Source organism: Stigmatopora nigra, chromosome 9 (genome assembly GCF_051989575.1).
Source record: "Stigmatopora nigra isolate UIUO_SnigA chromosome 9, RoL_Snig_1.1, whole genome shotgun sequence".
NCBI lineage: Eukaryota > Metazoa > Chordata > Actinopteri > Syngnathiformes > Syngnathidae > Stigmatopora > Stigmatopora nigra.
Genome location: NC_135516.1, coordinates 3,440,257 through 3,460,920, shown reverse-complemented (window position 1 = coordinate 3,460,920; position 20,664 = coordinate 3,440,257). Strand labels below are relative to the sequence as shown.

At 37.9% G+C, this 20,664-nt stretch overlaps 1 protein-coding gene across 1 annotated transcript in view; it reads right to left on the bottom strand.

The window, feature by feature from the left end:
* Positions 1 to 20,664, bottom strand: part of LOC144201668 (uncharacterized) — a 51,720-nt gene that overhangs the window by 22,676 nt on the left and 8,380 nt on the right. The window contains exons 2-7 of the mRNA XM_077724417.1: positions 18,510 to 18,709; positions 14,478 to 14,564; positions 12,589 to 12,666; positions 11,790 to 12,029; positions 9,180 to 10,376; positions 582 to 2,051 (exon numbers count right to left, since the gene is read on the bottom strand). Of these exons, the coding sequence (XP_077580543.1) occupies positions 582 to 2,051; positions 9,180 to 10,376; positions 11,790 to 12,029; positions 12,589 to 12,666; positions 14,478 to 14,564; positions 18,510 to 18,699 (3,262 nt within the window). The 5' untranslated portion in view covers positions 18,700 to 18,709. The remainder of the gene's footprint in view (positions 1 to 581; positions 2,052 to 9,179; positions 10,377 to 11,789; positions 12,030 to 12,588; positions 12,667 to 14,477; positions 14,565 to 18,509; positions 18,710 to 20,664) is intronic.

The following is a 20,664-nucleotide window of genomic DNA, read 5'->3' as shown; positions in this document are numbered from 1 at the left end:
TTCTGATTCAGAAAGGGAAAGACACAGTCAGAGGGATTCATGCTAGGCTCCATTCACAGAGTTTAAATATCTTAGATTTACAACGCCCGAATTTGCAAGCAAACCTGGTGATTAAAAATATAATAGTTTATAATGTAAAATAAAACCAGATATCTTTGTACTGGTGTGTTTTCGGCGGCCCAAAGCTTTGTTATTTTGGTTCCCGAGCAGCTATTCTCTATGCTAACCATCTAAAACAGGGGTCACCAAGTCTGTTTTACATATCTCCCTCCTCTACTTCCTTAACCATAACAATTTTAATCTCTTAATATTTAGATTTCTCTCTTGGATTATTACGATGTATGACTTCTTGTAATTTCCCACGGCACACCTGAGCATCGCTCAGGGCACACTGGTTGGGAAACGCAGTTTTGTACTATATAAATATTATGTTTAGTTGAGTTGATGTTTATAACAGAAACAATATCATCATTGAGAGATTAATAGATTTTCAAAAGGCAAACTTTCTGTTTGTAAAAATGTGAATAACACTATATAGCATGTATGTTTCCAATAAATGTTGATTTGGTGTACATACGTACCAGCTTGGGTTGGCACAGAAATTAAAAGATTGGTCTCACAACTCCCATGATGTCTCTTAGGTGGGGGAGATGATGGCAACACATGCGATGTCATAAATGGAGATGATGATATTGAGGCCATTGCAGCTGAGGCTTCCGTGGCATCTGTCACTGTGAGCGAGCGACGGACCCCCATGTGCGGATAGGGCGCTCTGTTTGGACATGCTGTCCCCATCATGGTAAAGTTGGTAAAATGAGGTGTTGTCACTGATGAATCTCCCGTACTGTTGTGATACATTTCGTCATTTAAAGTAGGAACAGATAGGTGAGAGCAATCAGACATTGCTCGTCTGACCACACTTCGCTGAGACAACTCGCTGGCGTGACCATTTTTTGTTCCACTATTTACAGTAACACCTGATGCCACTTTCCAGTCTTCATTGCAATTTGACATTAGATTCTTACTTTCTGTTCCACTTGAGCAAGGTGGGGCACACAACCTCACCTTTTCAGTATTGTCTATATTTCCTTTTCCCATCACAATAGCCTCACTGGTGATGTTGACCTCATTAGATGAAGCAGCGACTCCAGGGAGCATTGGAAATGCTGTTAGTTGAGATGTGGAGTCAGCATAAGGTTGTTTATCATGATTTTCCACTCTTAAATGTGGCTTGAGACCTGAATCTCCACCTAGGCAACCAGTACTTTTTACTCCAACAAGGTGTTTAAATGAAGCAGAGGAAGCAGTATTCCCCTGATTAATGTTGTCCCCTGAGCATAAACTGGTTCTTGCTTCCTCAAACATAGAACCATGATTAGGAGAAATAGGTGTGCCATATGCTTTCTTAACATCTTGGGCTTGAATGTAATGGTCATCACTGCTTAGAGGAGACCAGTTACAATTTTGCTCTAAAAGGATTGGTCCAAAGTTAACATTTGATCCAGTCTTGGGTTCAAGTACAGTGTTGATAAATTTCACCGGTGAGATGGAGCGAGATGTTAATGAAGAGGAAAGGGAGGAATTGGCCAAAGAGGAGCTACTGGAAGTTTGTCCAGCACTCCCGAGTGAAACCCCTTCCCTTTTGCTCCCACCCGTTGGTTTGTTTCCATCTACCTTCAGCAACGGCATATTTAAACCCACGCCTTCTGGTGTAATTTCTGCGGATGTTGTGACACACTTTAAATGTAATTCCTCTTCTGTTAAACTCACATTTAACATCCCCTCTGGAAAGGTAGCAACCTTCCCGTTAGTTGGCATCTGGCCTGAGTCATGCAAACCACTACGATGGGCAGAGGCCGAGATGGCAGAGCTGTTTATAGCTGAGAGGGTAACTGCCGGTTTCTGTTGTGGCGTCTGATGCCCACTGGAAGGTTGTCTGCACCCATTGTTGCCAGCAAGAATGGCTGGCTGCTGCCACTGAGAGCCAGACAAAAATGACATTTTTTGAAAATTTTCTGTTGTTATAAATGTCCAGTTTTGCTTTTTAACACCTTTTAATCCGTCCGGTTCTTTTCAGTTTTTCTAAACTTCTTTCTCTGCGTCTTCTTCCGTTTTAGTATCCAGATAAGGTCATCACGGTTGTATCCATTGAAGAGAAATGCTCTACGTCTTAGAGCATAAAGAAGAGGAAAAAAACATCCTTATGATTCCTTGAAGAAGTTTCTGTGGGCTTTTGTGCGGAAATGTGCCCAGCTAATGTATGTGCATATCTTAACCAGTGAGCCAAGATGACTCCTTTAAGGGCAAACGTGCATCTGTTTGTCTTGCGTCCTCTCTGAACACTGCACAGATCAGCTGTGGGGATAAATTACACCTTGCTATCTCGCTCTCCCTTACTCTCTCTCTCCTGACATCACACGGTCACATGACAACCAGAAATATTGCCTCATTCGCTGATGCCAAATTTCTCAAGTCCCTAGCGACAAACATACACAAGCATACGTAAGACCACAAACACCTACAGTCTCATCTACTATTCATCCATGTTCAAATATAGATAATTGGATATCATGATTGTACAGCTTGTATATGACAAATGGCATTTACTTGATGGTTAAAACTGGAAGATGCAGGCATAGCCAACAGTGCATTTACCCTGACAAGTTTGATGAGGACGTTTCTCTTCTTCAATTGGCAACGGAGGTGAAAACATATCTGACTAACGTAAAGCCTTTAAACCTGCCATTCACCTGACAAGCGGATCAAATGTTTCTTTTTTTCCTTGACGTCTACTGCATAATATAGATGAAAATCAGTGTGTAATGTAGATCACTTATGTCAGCTGTGATTTTCTTTAAATTGCTATCGTCTTGCAAATAACCAGATTTGAAATTTATTTACGCAAGTATCTGTACAAGCCACTTTCTGGTTCTGGATAAGGCTGCTGCAACAAGCCAAATACTTTCGCGGCACGATCTATAGATGTTTAAATATATTAATGTATTCATTTATTCATTCATCTTTCGAATTGCTTATGCTTACAAGGGAGGCCAGGGGTGCTGAGCCTTTCCCAGCTAACTACGGGCACTAGGCGGGAGACAGCCTGAATTGGTGGCCAGCCAATCGCAGGGTACAAGGAGACAGACAACCATTCACGATCACGCTCATTTTTAGGGGCAATTTAAAGTGTCCAATCAGCCTACCGTGCATGTTTTTGGAATGTGGGAGGAAATTGGAGTATCTGGAGAAAACCTGCGCAGGCCTGGTGAGATTAGGCAAACTCCACACAGGTGGACCGGCCTGTACTTGAACCCAGGTCCCCCATTGTAAGGCCAACGCAATAGGGAGACTAGCCTGCATATTTTTTGGGATGTGGGCCCTATAGGTGTTAAAATACGGTATGCTTTATTTGTGTTTATTGTTTATTGGAATGACATTTACCTAGTTGAAAAAGTATACATATTCCCAAACTACAATGCTTATAATACAAATCTTTTTTGTGCCTGCACATGTACAGTACAAATTAGCAAAGCAGGGAGAAAAATGGAGTGACAGGTCTATAGGACGCAACACTATATTTTCTGCTGTCTTTTGTATGAATTTCATTTTATCAGCTGTGAGTCAGCTATTCATTCATTCATTTTCTGAACTGCTTTATCCTAACTAGGGTCAAGGAGGGTGCTAGAGCCTAACCCAGCTGACTTCGGGCCAGAGTTGGGGGACACCCATAATCTAATTGGTGGCCACCCAATCGCAGGGGACGAGGAGACGGACAACCATTCACACTCATGCCCATACCAAGGAGCAATTTAGAGTGTCCAATCAGCCTACCACACATGTCTTTGGAATGTGGGAGGAAACCGGAGTACCCGGAGGAAACCCACGGAGGCCCGGGGAGAACATGCAAATTCCACACAGGTGCGCCGACCTGGATTTGAACCCAGGACCCGACAGCTGTGAGGCTTTTCCTTTTCAAATGGGCATGCATGTGACTGACTACACAACTGGTGTAAAATGTCATTGTACATTTTCATGCACCACAGCAAATTTGCAACATTGACTAACTAGTTGTTGATTCCAGTGAAGTGTTGGTATCTTCAATGCTCTTAATGTCGTTGGAGTGTTAAAATGTTATTGTAAACACCACTGCATGGTTTAATAAGTCTTGCAGTAAGACATGTTCCAGTAAAGGAGACAGTGTCCACGCTTGTTTCGAGTGACTTCCTCATTTTGTGCAACTGCCTTTCCAAATGTCTCCTGACTCTATTATCATCCTCAGTCTATTATTATCATTTTGCATGTGCTGTTACTGTCTCACCATGTCACTGCACTTGACTAGACTGACATATGGTCCAGTCTTTGAATTAATTATTTTTAAATAATTAATTTAAAGATCATTTTCAGATCAGATTGGAAAGTTGGTTTTATTTTGATTTTTAGATTGTTTTTTTATGCAGGCCGACTCATAAAGGTTATTGTAAATGGTTGAGCTCTGAAGGTCAGATAACTGTGAATAGCTGAAGACAAAGAAGCCAAAAAACTGAGGATAATACAGCTGCCTGCCTGTAGTGATGGGAAGAAACATAATGGGGGGTGTAGGCAAGATAGAGGGTTGGGGATCTTGTCACAGCAATTCTATTTTTAATCTTCAACCTTACTGACTGTCACGCCCAGTCCACTCCTCCTCTATTCCTCCTCCATCCCTCACTTTCAGAGAGGCTTAGTTACTATGACAACCGCCTCCCACATCTCCCCGACAACGCCTTCCTCTCTCCACCAGTGGCCTAAATTGCCCACCCCACCCCTGCAGTGCAGATGCAATGATTATTAGATTGTACGAGAGAGAGAATCTGGGCAGCCAATGGAAAGCCAGGATTTGGTGATTGGGAGAGAAAGAGAAAAATGAAAAGACACAGAAGGACGAAAAAGGCAAATGTGGACCAAATGGAAAAAAGGATGGACAAATCATGCAAAAAATTCAATCGAGGAAGGACAACAATTAAATTTAAAAAATAGAAATTAGGCTGAAGAGTGATCAGATTATTTTGTATTTAGATATGAATTTGTGTGGATTTAAAGATGTGTATTTAAATCATGTTTAAAAAAAATCAAACAACATGGGAAATGATCTTCAAATAGATTACTGTAGTAGATTTAAAAACAATGGATTACAATAAATTTACACATTCAATAAACTTTTACAGAGTACAAGTCTTCCACAAGCAAGGGGCATGTAACAGCTAGGTACACTACATGCCTTCTATTTGTTCTATTAAACTATTAAACAAACTTGCAATGTTGAGGTGCACATTGATCATTGTAAACAAAAATATTTAGACTCTCTCCTTTATTCTCACTTGTTTGAACACAAACTAGCAGTCACAAACAACTAGAGTGATTAAAAACATCACTATGCCCAGATAGCTCCCTTAAAAAAGTTGCTGGTGTTGTATAAAATAAGCAATTACCATATCCTCCAGCACAGCTCACATTAAGAACTCATTACAACACTTCAATTAAAAAGATTGAAGAAACTACCAAATATTAACAAAGTTGTTACATCATCATGCCATTGTAATCCAAAAATCAACTATGCCCTTCCCTTCTGTGCTGTAGAATTATAGTTTATACATAATGGCTCTAATTGAAAAAAATGACTCAAGAGTAAACCACACTATTAGGAGCAAAGCCAATTAAAAGGGTCATTCCTCATGGACTGTCTCTATTGCTGCCCAGGCTTCTGGATGTCCTGGGCAGGAATGATTTTCTCAATATGCAGAAGAGAGCAGACGTGAGATAACTGTGAATACTATTAACAAAAGCAGTGCTGAAATAGAGGCTAAAATAGAGTAATATCAATGGAAAGAATGATTATATGCTACTAGATGTCAGATTCCACAAAACAGCTACTGACCTTTGATCTGATGAGTATATTCAGCAGACAGACCAATCAAAGTAATGAGGCACATTGTGGACAGAGTGAAGCAGCCAGATTGCACGCAAACAGAAGACAAGCTCAAAATACAATATATGTCTGTTTACCACATTGTAATGTACGCAATGTTGCATCAATCATGGAAAAACTTGTTGCCAGCCAATCACAGAGCACAGAGACTACCGTTCACACTCCTGTTCACACCAAGAGACAATTTAGACTGACCTAAAATGAATGTTTTGGGTTTTTGGTAGACAACCCACATACCTGGAGAGAACTGTTGAGCAATTATTTTTTCAAACAACATTTTGCAAGGTTAGTTTAATTAGTCAGTTTTTAGCTGATGTTGGCAGCTAATTGCATGTTCTGGGCGTAATCAAATAACTTGACCACTTGGCTGTGATTGTATTAACATGACAAAATTTCAATTTGACAATTTCAACCAATCATCAGTCTTTTGTTAAATGCAGAAATACATTTTAATCTTCTCTTTAGCAGTTCATTTTTTCTCTCCTAAGTTCAAAACAAAAAAAGGCCTATGGACTAGGGAATAATGTGTTGTTCCTACTAGTACAAATATCAAAAGGGTTTTGTAACGAGTGCACCTGATGGCAGTCATGGGAAATATAACACATTTTGAAAACAACTGATCAACAGCATCTGCAGACAACATTTGAAGATTTGTTTTCCCATGGCCTTCTAGATTACATAAAGTATAAAAGTACAGTGTGGAATTATTGCTGGATGAGTGAATATAGACCATATGGAATAAAATGTCACATGAAAAATACCGGATAGACTGTAAAAAACTGACCAATGAATCTGGAATTTTAATTTATTGCAATTTTCTGGAAGAGTTAGAGCGCCTAAATTTGTAGTGACTGCAGATGGACAAGGTCTCATCTCATCTCATTTTCAGAACCGCTTCATCCTCACTAAGATCGTGGGGGGTGCCGTAGCCTATCCCAGCTGACTTAAGGCCAGAGGCAGGGGACACCCTGAATCGGTGGCCAGACAATCACAGGGCACAAGGAGACAGACAACGATGCACACTCACACCCATACCTAGGGGCAATTTAGAGTGTCCAATCGTGTTTTAGGAATGTGGGAGGAAACGTAGTACCCGGAAAACCCACGCAAGACCGGGGCAAAATGTTCACATTTAATATGTAAGACAAGGCTGTGAGGGCACATTGAATGATGATAAAGAAGACATCTAAAGGCACGATTCAAAAAGTAAGGTTTGCCAAATATTGTGTTGGGTTTTTTGATTAAAGTTAAATATTTTTGGGGCACATTGGCACATCTGCTAAAACACCAACACAATAAACCCTTCTGAAACTGCCATGGAAAACATTTCCAAAAACTTGCCACTACAAAAAAAAAAGTGAGCATAGTTAAGATAAATAATACACATGTAAACTACTTCTGCTATTTCTGTGGCTGAATAGTTCTTTGCAAGTCAAATAACAACAAAATGATGGCTGGTTGAATGAATAGACTGTGACTTTAGATCTGAAAACAATATTTGGGGATTTTTTTCTTTTCTTTGCTTCATAGGTGAAAGCATGATAGGAGCATGGCACAAATATGATAATGATAATGAAAAAGGACTTACCTGATGCTACTTTTTCAACAGCATTGTGGTAGCAAGAGAAAGAAGAAAAGAGAAAGACATGATTAAAAGTCATTCTTAAAACAAAACTATTATAAAATAATTTGTATATATAATTAAATGTTAACTGTTAAAACAAGCTCTTGCAACAATATATACATACATTTTTAAGGAAGTCCAAAAACATGTCCAGTAAGATGTTGCAGTTTACCAGTGCAGCATTCAAATTGGACCCAATTACACTCCAAGCCTATTTTGTTTTAAAAAATATAGCATAAATAGACAGCAATGCTACATGAATTTAGAATATTTTTCATGTCTAATTTGATTGAGGGAAAATAGCTTTAGCACAGCTAAAAATTTAAACACATGCTGCCACTTACTGGTTAAGTTATCAAGATAAAAAATATACAGTGCAGTATATCATAAAATATGGCTTCATGAACACAAAAAAACATAGCGAAAGTTAAAAACAGCAGCATTATATGAGTGAATACGTACAATAAAACCTTGGTTGGTGATAATGCTGGCAGATCTAGCCAGCATATGTACAGATCCAATACATTATATAAATAAATAAGGTAAAAAATAAATGAGAAAACATGACAGTTTATTCAAAGACCGAGCTATACTAAATATTATCATTACTTGTCAAAGGTCATAAAATTAGAGTGGGGCAAGTATACAAATTATCAATATATATGCATATAAGAAGTGCAGCATATACATACATGTGAAAGTATTCACACCCCTGTTACAATGGCTTTTTTTATGAGGCATGTGCTGGAAAATATACAGAAACTGTCAGGAAAAGGCTACTTGAATAATTGTGCATTAATTGGAATAAATCATAGACACCTCAGAAAAAGGTGCGCTACATTACCTTAGTTTTTTAAAACATATTTTATTTTTATTTTTTTAACTTGATGCCGGTAAAACCGTCTCGATTTACTTTTTCTATTTGACAAAAACCTGGAACTTGAAAGAAGTATATTTTTTTTTATTTCAACTGTAGTAACACGTGTTTTAATAGGATTTGTATTTTAATTGCAGTTATATCGAATTCCAACAACATCAAAACAATTCAGTGTGGAGACTTTGACAGTGACATTTTACTACCAGTTTGCTTCAGGCTGCAAAGACTGTGGTAATGTCACTGAGTTTATGGTTAGAGGGCACAGTAGAAAGTTATTCAGCCAGCTGGCCTTATGAGGAAGGACAATGAGAAAGCAATTCAGCATTCTGATTTAGTAATAGAGAAGTTATGGATCAGGTTGCACGTATATATAAAGCAGCAAAGCCAAGTGGAACCACCAATTTTAAATGAAACTGAAACAAATTATGAAATAAAATATGCTGCATCTGAGCACGCATACAGGAATAAGTATTCCTGCTCATAAGCATTTGACTAATGTAGTTTCTTTAAAATTATTGGTTTGAGTGGCTTTTTCTGGTCACCTGGTAATCGAAATTATGGATTTAGGACCAAGCAAGCTTGGTACCTAACCCACAATCAAAAAGGCATGCATAGCACAATACAAATATTAGCAGCTTTCTGCTATACAAGCAAGAAATATTTTAGATGGTTAGCACCCAAGTTAGTTATACTCTTTCCTGTAGTTCACCAACCTTCCAGTGGGGGTAGCAGTGGCGATGGGGACTTCTGGTGCTCTGAGTGTGTAAAGAGAGAGGTATGGACTGCAGGTGTGGTGAAAAGAGTGGGGGTGGCTGCAGCTTTGGTGTTTGCCGATGCTGGCTTTACAACTTCACTGATGTTGGATGGAGGACAGTCAGGTTGTATGACTACAGCGCCACCAAGTATTTCGGAGGGGGTTGTTGCTGCTTTGAAAACAGCAATGGGGGCATTTGGACTGGGTGCAATTGTGGGGGCCACACGTGAGGCCAAAGGTACAAAGGGCTTAGCGTCAACGTTGAGGACTGATTCAAGAACTGTTTTCGGATATTGGGTTTCTTTTACAGATGAGGGCGAGGGCTTTGAAGATACAGCAAAGGTTAGAGGGACACCTGAATAGGTCTCAGAGGGGGAGTAGCCAGATGAGGTTTGCAAAGAAGGGGTAATTACATCTGCTGGTGTGGGAAAGGCATCTGAGGCTAGTGACGTTGTGTTCGTAATAGGAGTGGCGCTCTGAGAGTCAGGAGTAGAACCTGGTGGCGTCTGTAGGACTGAATCCAAAAAAGAGAATGTCTGAGACACTGGGCTCAGGTTATCTCCTGTCGTCAATCCGAAATTCCCTGTCATACTTCCAACTGCACTACTCTTGTTGTTAGTGTTGATGGTTGAGCTAATATATTGAGGTGATGAATCTGCTGAAAGTCTATCGTGGGAGCCATCGGTCAAACTTGTCGGTACCCCTTGAGTTGGGTTGGATTTTAGAGAGTTTGAGTTGAAATGGTCAAAATTTGGTGCTGACGCCAAGGTCGGAGCAACTTCTGCCGGGATCGGGGACACTGGTTGCTGAGGGGCTCCCCACTCTTCTGGAAGTCTTGCCCGACTTTTCATCTTCTTGCCTTTTACTCTTCCTCCTGCGCCACTTTCTCTGATTTCCCACTCCCAATTGTCTTCGTCCTCATCATCTTCTACCTCCACTGCACCCTTAACTTGCAAGTCATGTTTGTGGGCATTGCCATTGCGCTCCTGGCTATCCAAAAAGTTGTACACTTCATCACGCCCCTTTCTCTTCTTCTTCTTCCTTCTCTGTTGTTGCTTGCCAGCCTCACACTGCGATCGCTCAGGACTGAGTGGTTCAGAAGTGGAGGAGGTAGGGCTGCTGTCATCCACTGAGCCGCTAGGAGAGAGGGTAGGAGCTGCCGAGGGGGGGGAATATTTTATAAGAGGAGGAACCAGTTACATAGTGTCTCAGAAAATCAACCACTGATGAACCTTTCTGGGATGTATTCTTTAGAATATTGTTATGTGTTGTTTCTAATATCAGTGTGGCAGGACAATTGAGGTTTCAAAATCAATTTCAGAAGATATGTCTCCTTTATACGACAAGACACTTTTCCCTAGCCAATTAGTAATTTGGCCATTTGGTCTTATTGGGGATTTGTGGTAAACTTGCTAAGAAAGAGAATGCTGGACCAAATATGCAGAAAAATGTGTGTATGCCATTTTAAAATGACCTACAAAGCACATTTCAATAGCCTATTCATTAAGGAAGACGTTGAATTACAATTTGATTTAAATCTGATTGTGTTTTTATGAAGCGGGTGCATAAAACACAGTAAAAGACAATTTAACATACAAAAACACTGACCACCATATAAAATAATTAACACCGTGCACTGTATATACAGTATTAGATGCATGATTCACAACAGATTCAGGCATGTTGGGAAAAATATAAAGACATTGCTAGGCATGCACCAACAATGATACAAAGAAAAAGAACACAACAAACTGCATGCAAAGTATTAGAAAATTAAACAATGATCTATATAACAGTCAAATGAGGCAATCATTTTTTTTCTGTTATTTTTCATACATATTGTATCTACCTGTCAGTATAAACCAATGAAAAAAAATGAATCCATAACCTGGTCTCCTTATGTTCATTTTGAGTATGTCTAAATCTAGGAAATGGTACATTGCAGTCAGTCTAAGTCTACTTTTTCTTTTCACTATAAATACTGTTTAGTTGATACTGTTTATTATCCGGTAGCGTGCAATTCTTCTGTTAAGACGAGCTGAAACAGGAGTTTGGCACAGTATCAATGGATGTATTTTTGACCAAACACACGGTCCATCAAAATATTGCGCAGTAATATATTATATTTTTATAATATTATTCAGGTGGAAATAAGAATTGTGCCAACATTCTGTGAATCTAATATAAACAGGCCAGCTTGTTTGTATCGTGTTTATTTTCTTCTATTCCTTAGCCTATGGGAAACTACTGGGTTGTGTAGTTCCAATGAATAAATAAGATTTAGGGAAACTAAAGATGAGAGCTTATGTGACATTAACAGCACTCAAACTGCTCAGTCGCACGAAAAGGCTGCCCTCTACTGCTGAAAGTACGTCCCTTTCATTATAACTCAGAACACAGTGGGTCTTCAACACCACAAGAGGCCATTATATATGTAATTTTTATTTTTAATTTGATTCTTTGTAAAAGAATTCCCGGCTAGGCACATTTAAGGAAAAATTTATAGAGCGCATGCATTTGAATACAACCATATAATCATATCACACATGCCATCAAGCCACTTTGTTACCTGGACTGCGATCCAAGGTTGGGATTCCAGGACCACCAGAAGAAAATGGATCACTTGGTTTGAATGGGTTGCTTCCACTTGTGTTACTGATGGTGTGGGGTTCTGAACCAAAGAGACTGGAACCTTTCTGTGCTTCTGTAGCTTTTCCAACCCCCATTTGGCTTAAATTGGAATTCAGGTTGGTCTGCATTGGTGGCATGCTGGACCCCACATTTCCACTCATTCCAGACTGCGAGAATCCTGAATAAAAAAAAAAGCAAGTATATTAGGTGCCCAGCTTAACTTCCTTAAATCATTACTTGAAATACCAAATTAACAATATCTTAAATATCTATATATTGGCAATTGAAGTTTGGGATCTTACTCCCATGAGATAATATCTGGTACAAAACAACTGCCTTTATAATGTATACCAACAAAATAAAAAATGAAAAAAAAAAAAATATATATATATATATATATATATATATATATATATATATATATATATATATATATATATATATATATATATACATATACATATACATATACATATATATATATATATATATATATATATATATATATATATATATATATATATATATATATATATATATATATATATATATATATATATATATATATATATATATATATATATATATATATATATATATATATATATATATATATATATATATATATATATATATATATATATATATATATATATATATATATATATATATATATATATATATATATACCAACAAAATGAAGTTACTGTATACAAAAAGGATACAAATAAGAGAACCTAGAAAAGAATCAGGCATGCTGGTGTCCTTTGCTTTATTTTGGCTCCACTGGTCGTTCATTCCACTCATCATTGGACCTTGGAAATCAGAAGTGAGGTAGACAGTCATTAACAATGCAGTGCACACTCATGGATTTGTGGTTTGCAATTCTTGAAATCACAACATACAGTAGTGATGGACTGTCATGGCCTGCAAGGCCTTCTCTGCTGGGCTAAAACAATTTATAAATCATAAACTGATGCTGATTATATTATGATCCTGAATAATTATTAAATAATTCTGAATTATCCGTCAGCTTCCGTTCATTGCTTTTCTCCTGGTTGCGCTGCTTCCAGAATGTGATTTTATATTTCAGCATTTAACCAATTAAATTTCAGCCATTATTTGTTACCAGGGTCAGAAATCTACCTGGAGGCCTTCATATCGAGATCTGCGAGCCCCGTCCCATCGAATGAGTGTCCGTCAGGTAGTTGCTTTAACCTATCAGAATTCGAGTTAATGACACCAAGGCCTTCAAGAACAGTGTTTCCCAACCACTGTGATGCGGCACACTGGTGTGCCATGAGCAATGGTCAGGTGTGCCACGTGAAATTACAAGAAGTCATACAATGTAATATACAGAGAGAAAAATTCATATGGACATAATGAGATTAAAATTGAACAAGGTCAAAATCAAAACATGATGAACGTTAAAATATATATTATACTATTACAAGATTCAAATTGTGAAACCGTCCTTTTGTTGCTTATTTTTCTCTAACATGAACCGGAAGTTGTTTGGTTTCGAGGGCATTAACTTTTGGCGACGTAAAGTCAGTGTGAGCACAATTTTTTTTGTGTAATATGAGAAGATTCAAGTAATGTCTGGAGAAAAGTCATAAAGTTATGCAATTAAAACAGTACATTACTTATTTTTGCATCAATAGAACCGGAACTAGATCACGGTCCGCAGACATCAACTTTTGGTGTGAAAAATTAGATTTTGGGATAATTTTGGAGGTTTATGTGATTCCTGCAGATAAAACTTTGATGAGAATGACTATTTTTAATATAGGCGACAACGTTTTAAATCAAGACTATCAGATGGTGGCATCCCTTGAGATTTTTTCAATGTAAAAAGTGTCCTGCACCTCAAAAAAACAGAAACACTGTTCTAGAAGGTGTGTGTAAACATTCAGCGTTTTTACAACCTGTGATGGGATAGTGAGAGATTTTAGTACAAGCAAACTTCATCTGTTGCGAGCAAATATATTATTGTGTTGATTTAAGAGTGGTTTTGTTGACCCACAATGGCTGAAGGAAGAGATGAAATAGAATTGGTTTGCAGATTTACTATCAAAGTCATTCTCAAGACGGACTACTTAAGAGCAGCTATAGAAAACCTCCGAATCGAAAAAGCTTGTCACAACCAGGAAAAGTATTTGTCCGCCACTTTCAGTTCACTAACTACGGAGCGGTATCCCTAGCTCACAGGCTCATTGTATTAGTGGGAAAAGTGGATTATTTGCTACAGATTGACATGGTGTTTGGAGAAATACTGCCGTTGTACATTTGACTTGTCTAACCAAGTCAGCAACGCGACACCGAAGCATTGCTGGACACTTACAACCAAGGGTGAAGAATGAGTTTGTTATTTTGTACGTTAAACCTAATTATTCGAACACAAAATAAATCCATTTTAACATCAGGAAATCACTGCCAAACAGTATACAGGAAATTTGATGAGCATAATAATCCAATATTTGAGCATCTAGTGATTTTTAGTGACGCTGACTAACCAAAACTACTTTAGAATGAAACTACAAAGTCGGAGCTAAATTGGTGTATGTATAAACTTAATTTAAAGAAAACAGTCATTCATTAATACTTTCCACATATAAACTTTTACCAGACAAGTAGTCAGAAGTGAATGTGTGTTGTCCTGGTGGGTCTTGGCGTCCACCTGATAACATCACTGATGGAGTAATTCCAAGTCCTGCCAGACGAGAAGAAAAAAACAAATTAAAATCAAATTATGAGCAAAAAAGTCAGTCATAGTACCAAATTGCCTTGTTGCAAGACAGTATAATGTGACATGTTAACATGTTCAGATAGGGAAAAGGCATTGAGGAAAGAACAACAAATCACTATCGTGATTATTTCTCCCTGTTTTCAGCGGAAATACAGAATATAACATTAACACTTGAAACATTTCCATTGCTAAGTTGTGGATTTTAACTATGAGCATTTTTCATCTACTGTTCATCCATGTTTTTTTCATAAGGGCCAACTTGAGACCATGCCTTTGACCTAAACAGGCCTTTGGTTGATTGACCAAAATAGAATCATCATTCTCATGCAGTCTGACCACCAATTACCCTATTTTTACCATTTTATTTGCATTGGAGAAATGTTTTTGCCATGGAAATACTACCACCATATGTAACAATTGCAAGTGGAATTTATACACATTTTGACTAACCTTTCAGTTTACAAAAACAGAGGGACTGAGGTGTGCTCCAATGAAGACACGATGCCAGGCCTCTGCCAATGCAAAGTCTCAACTTATAGGGGCTAAACACAGATGTCATCTAATGTTTTGTTCTATTTTTTTAATTAATACTTTTGTGATATATTTGTGTTTTTTTCATTCACCTGCAGTGACCATCAGTTAATACAACCAGGTTTCAAGTCTCTGAGTATTACGCGTGATATTTGTATTTTCTTAAATTTGTATTTTGTTGAACATGGGAAGCCCATAATGAATAGAGCACAACCCGTTACAGATTATGAACTAGGAAACAAAAAATAATTGAAGGGAAAAGCATTTCTGTCTAAACTTAAAGTCACCCCATCACTCATTAGCACAGTCCACGGTCTATCAAAAAAAAACAACAACAAACAAACACAAGCCTTTCAAAATTATTGCAGCAGTAATTTCTTTGATCATTTCTTAAATTACTGTGGGCAAAGATTACTAGTTTATCGATAATAGGGTAATCAGTTTTTAAATTAATATTTGTGTTTTACATTATACAAATTTTTAAAGTATGGTTCACCATAAAATTATTCTCAATGTTGTCAGCATCCTCATTTCTTGTTGCTTATAGTATTCTCTATTTATGGAGCTTGTTTTGTTTATTTTGTGAGTAACTCCAGAAATGAGAAGGGGAATAAATACCATCTATTGTGTTTACGTCATTTATGTTAAGATTATTGGGGTTGAGGGATACTGTACATGAATGCAATCCTCAAATACTTTTTATCCCTGTTGTCAATCTACTGCTTGCACTTGAAACATTTCCAAAACTGCACCAGCAAACAGATCTTTCTATCTCAAAGTGTGCAAGTATTTGCGCATCTTTGACAATGATACATGCAGACAAAACATGTCGCTGAAGGGTCTATCTATTGCCATGGTTGCACCAGAAGAAGATGAAAGCATCTGCGGCTGCATCAACCACACTTGCTCTTGGCAGTACGGTCTTAGAAACGATCCTATTTACAGATTTAGTATCTGTGCTATAAGAGGTTATACACTTAACACTCACACTGTGGTCACGCACACTGTTGCACAAATACACTCATACCTCTACATACAAATGCCTCTAGGTACGAAAGTTTCAGGTTATGAATCTGTTTTATATGGAAATGAGTGACTCGAGATACAAAAAAGATCCACTACACGAAATCCCTCCAAAAGTAAATGCATTTCCTTATCCGTTATTTTTCTGACTATAGAACATTGCTACCCTCTACTGTGCTCTCATTTCACCATTTTCATTCTATCTCAAATAATTACAATAAAAGCATTCAATTCAATTGGCTGTCTCACAACAACTTTTTTTGTGTTTCCACAACTTTCATACAAAATTGGGACACTGACCAATTTTAAAAAGGTTTAGTTGGTAGTTGTGTGAGGACCGTGAAACAAATGATAGAATTTACATATAAAGTAAACCTCTACTTATGAAAATTTTGTAATATGGAATCCAAAGCTGATGTTTTCCTACTCACATCACACAGTGCACAAACATTGAATGTGAAGCCAGAACAGCTTAAATCTTGTCAGGCCCCAAGGCCTGTAGTCATTCTGAAGGCACAAGGTCAAACCTCTTCTCCAGAGCCAAACAGAATTTCTGCATCACTAAACTGAAAGCTGTCCCTACATTTGTCATGCAAGTAAAAGCTTCCAAAGTGGGGTACCACCACAAAAATAGACACCTACTGCATGAGATTGAGTGCTTCAAAGTCAACTTCATATACTGCAGTATTTCATAACACAGTAAGATGAAATTTTCTTGTTAAGTTTATTGTGCAGGTACACATATATGTACTTCTCAAAGAGCCTGGAAGTCAGCTATTGTGGAAAAAATACAAACCGAGTCACGCCAGGTGTCCCTGTCACACACGGCGCTGTCGCAGAATACAAGTCATAGTATCTATATGATTAAATGATGCACGTGCATGTACAACACCAATAGTACAATTAGATTGGTCAATTTATACACTATATTTTTGGAACATTTCAGAAAAGTGGAGCATGCTTCTTTAATTGTTTCAAGTCATCTCATCTAATTTTCTGAACCGCATCATCCTCACCAGAGTTGCTGGGGGTGCTGGACCCTATTCCAGCTGACTTTGAGTCAGAGGCGTGGGACACCCTGAATTGGTGGCCAGTCAATCACAGGGCACGACAAACAACAATTCACGCCCACACCTATACCTAGAGGCAATTTAGTGTCCAATCAGCCTACCACGCATGTCTTTTGAATGTGGGAGGAAGCACCCGGTGAAAACCCACATAGGCAAGTAAACTCCACACAGGTGGACCGACCTGGATTTGAACCCAAGTCCCCCACTGTGAGGCCAAAGCGCCAGCAAGTAACCCCCCCGGGATTTCTTATCTTTATGCCCAACTTAAATTTATTTACAAAAATTCTTCAGATGTGGGAGTTTTGTGGAGTTAGGTTTAACCTATCATAAGCCTCATTGGTAGAGAATTTGAAACCCGCCCATGGTTAAAAGGTTCATTTAAAGTGCATCATAGTCACCTTAACACATCTGCTGGACTCTGCACATTTTCAGAGCCATCTAAGTTATGAGCTTTGACAGTTAAGGACAAGGTGTGTATATGCCTGTGTGTGCTGGGATGTGTTTGAGTGGGTGACCAAACAAAGTCAGCCTTGATGTGAGAGTGCTGATGTTGAAGTAAGGGTGGGCGGTTTACAAGCTCAAAAATTAAAAAAAAAATTAAAAATACCCCAATCCAGACTTTCAGAACGCCAAAGAAGACTGCGTGTTTATCAGTTGTGGATAAGTACATTTCCTCACCATTTCAAACACCATTTAAAAAAACAATCAGAACAATGCAAGGTTATTTCTTGAAAATGAGCTACGTTAATATAATTGTTTGAAAAGTCTTTGGAGTAATCAAAAATGTGCTTTTATGCTTCCACGCATCAAGGGTAATAGTGCATACAGTCAATCTGATTTATTGGTCATTAATTTCTATGTTTTTCCTATTCACTGAAATACAAATAAAAAATAAACTTTATGTTACCAATTTAATGCTGTATATTGCTTTCTACCTTTTTTATTGTTAAATTTGTAGTTGTGCTGAGGGATGAACATCACCAAGATACACTTTAGGGCATTAAAATAGGTCGAAGAAAAAAAACATGAGCCCACGTAGATAAGTCGTAAAGCCGTGGACTGAAAATGACAACACAACGACACTGTCCTCAAAATCCCACATGACATCCCCCAAAACATGGTGATACATTTACTAAAGCCTCTTGTTTACGCTTGTCAGTGCTATGATTTTTTGGGAAAATCAATTAAAGAAAAGGTGCCAGCATAAACTGTCAGGAATTATTGACCAAAACAAAAACACAACTTCCTGTTTGAGTCTTAGAATGAAATATTTGCAGTGACTCACCACTTTTAGCATCTTTGCCATCCAGTAAAGGTCGGTAATCACTCTTGGTCATTGTCTCTCCCACCTTGTCGTCATAGCTTTCTTTCTCCAGTGCACTCATGAAGTCTCTCTTCATAAGAGCCTCAGCAGGGGCCCCACCTGGGACTCCGCCTCCACCCCCACCCAGAGCATCTCGCAGGCTCAGGTCCATAGTCTCCTAACTGGAGAAATAACATAGAAACACACGTTTTTATCACTCAGAATTATGTTACATTCTTTTTCAGTCATAAAATGTTGCAAATCTTGTTTGACAGAAGTACAGATGTCTGCTGTTTCTCCTACATATTTCAGATTCTACTCTAAAATAGCTTTCACATGAAAAATCCGATTGACAAAAATTTCAATTTGACTTCAAAATTGGTCATTGGTTTTAATTGTAATAGACTACATACATTTTTCTATGGTTTTTGGCTTTGTTCAGACATAAGCTTTATCATTATCATCAAATCATCAAAAGCCTTTGTTGTCATCTTACACAGCTGCGTATAACGAAATTGGTGTTTTTGTCAGTTTTTTATCATTACATTTTCTTTTCTTTACTCAGCATGTAAATATGCTTAACTGCCTTAGGACTCGTGTGAAAGTGGCGGCCCGGGGGCCAAATCTGGCCTACCGCATTATTTTGTGTGGCCCGGTAAAGTAAATCATGACTGCCGACTTTCTGTTTTAGGATCAAATTAAAATCAAGAGTATAGATGTGTGTATATTTCCCGATTTTTCCCCTTTTAAATCGATTATTGTAATTTTTTAATCAATTTCTGTTTGTTTTTAGTTCATTTTTTAAAAATCTAAATATATAAAAATATATATATAATATATATATATATAAAAAGCTAAAATAAACATTGTTTTTGATCTATAAAAAAGTGAATATTCAGGGATTTTAATCCAGTTCTTTTAATCCATTTATATAAAAAAAAAATCTAAATAGTATATCTAAAATGGTCCGGCCCACAAGAAATCAAGTTGACGTTAAAGCGGCCCGCGAACCAACCCGAGTCTGACACCCTTGCCTTAGTGTATTTTGGTATAATTCTTCTCAGCACAAAGTAATCTATATAAACGGTTATTACCGTATTGGCCTAATTTTAAGATGATGATTATTGCATTGCAGTACAGCTGAAAAAGTGGGCTTTTTTTCTATTTCCGGGGTCTAGACATCACACTCATTCACAGCACTAGATGGGGTAGATGTCTTTAAAGGCAAAGCTGAACTTAACTCTCAAGGCAAGATCAAACCCATCACGAAGAAGAAAAATAAAGAGAGTGGTAGCACAAAGAAAAACAATGCAAAATCGCAGTAAGAAAGAAAAGAGAGAAAAATAAGAGAAGAGATATATGGTGAAATGTAGCGACAATCAGGAGAGAAGTGGGTCTAAGATCGGGCAGGTAAACCGGCAGCTGAGAAGTTATGATGCAAGATAATGGAGAAAAATGAGACAGTCTTCAAACAATTGCAAGACGGCTGTGAAATATGGTGTCACAGAGTGTAATGTATAAAGATGGAGAGCTAAAACAGATCGCCTAATGAGTCACTGGTGACCAGTTTAGGGTGTAGTTTGCCTTTTAGCCAAAGTCAGATTGGATAAGCTCCAACACCCCATGACCCGGAAGAGAATATGCGGTGATGAAAATGAATGAATGGATAAATTGTGTATAACTGGTGCTCTGACAATTTGACACGATGACCTCAGTAGAAACTCCTAATTCTTTCAAACTTCTGTTTTTGTTTCATGCCTAGCCTCCAAGCACAACAAGTTGTTATTGTCTTGACTACCAAAGACACACAATGGCTAGCAGCCAGAGTGCATGGAGTAGTGTAAGCAGGGAACTGTAAGCCATTGTTTCAGGGAAATAGTGCATTTCTGTGGAGACAATTTTTCAATTGATCCTTTCCACCCCTTTAGTCTTCTTCAGCAAAGAATGAATTAATTGCTCAGTAAACCATTTCATTATTCTAACATCTAAAGGAGGTAGCCCTGAATAGACTGTTCCAAACCCCCTAACGCTTTCACTGCATTAATCTCTAATAATGCATCAGCCCGTTGGAACAGTTTCATAAGCCAAAATATTCATTGGCCTGAATGTGGACCTCTCTCTCTCTCATCTATTTTGC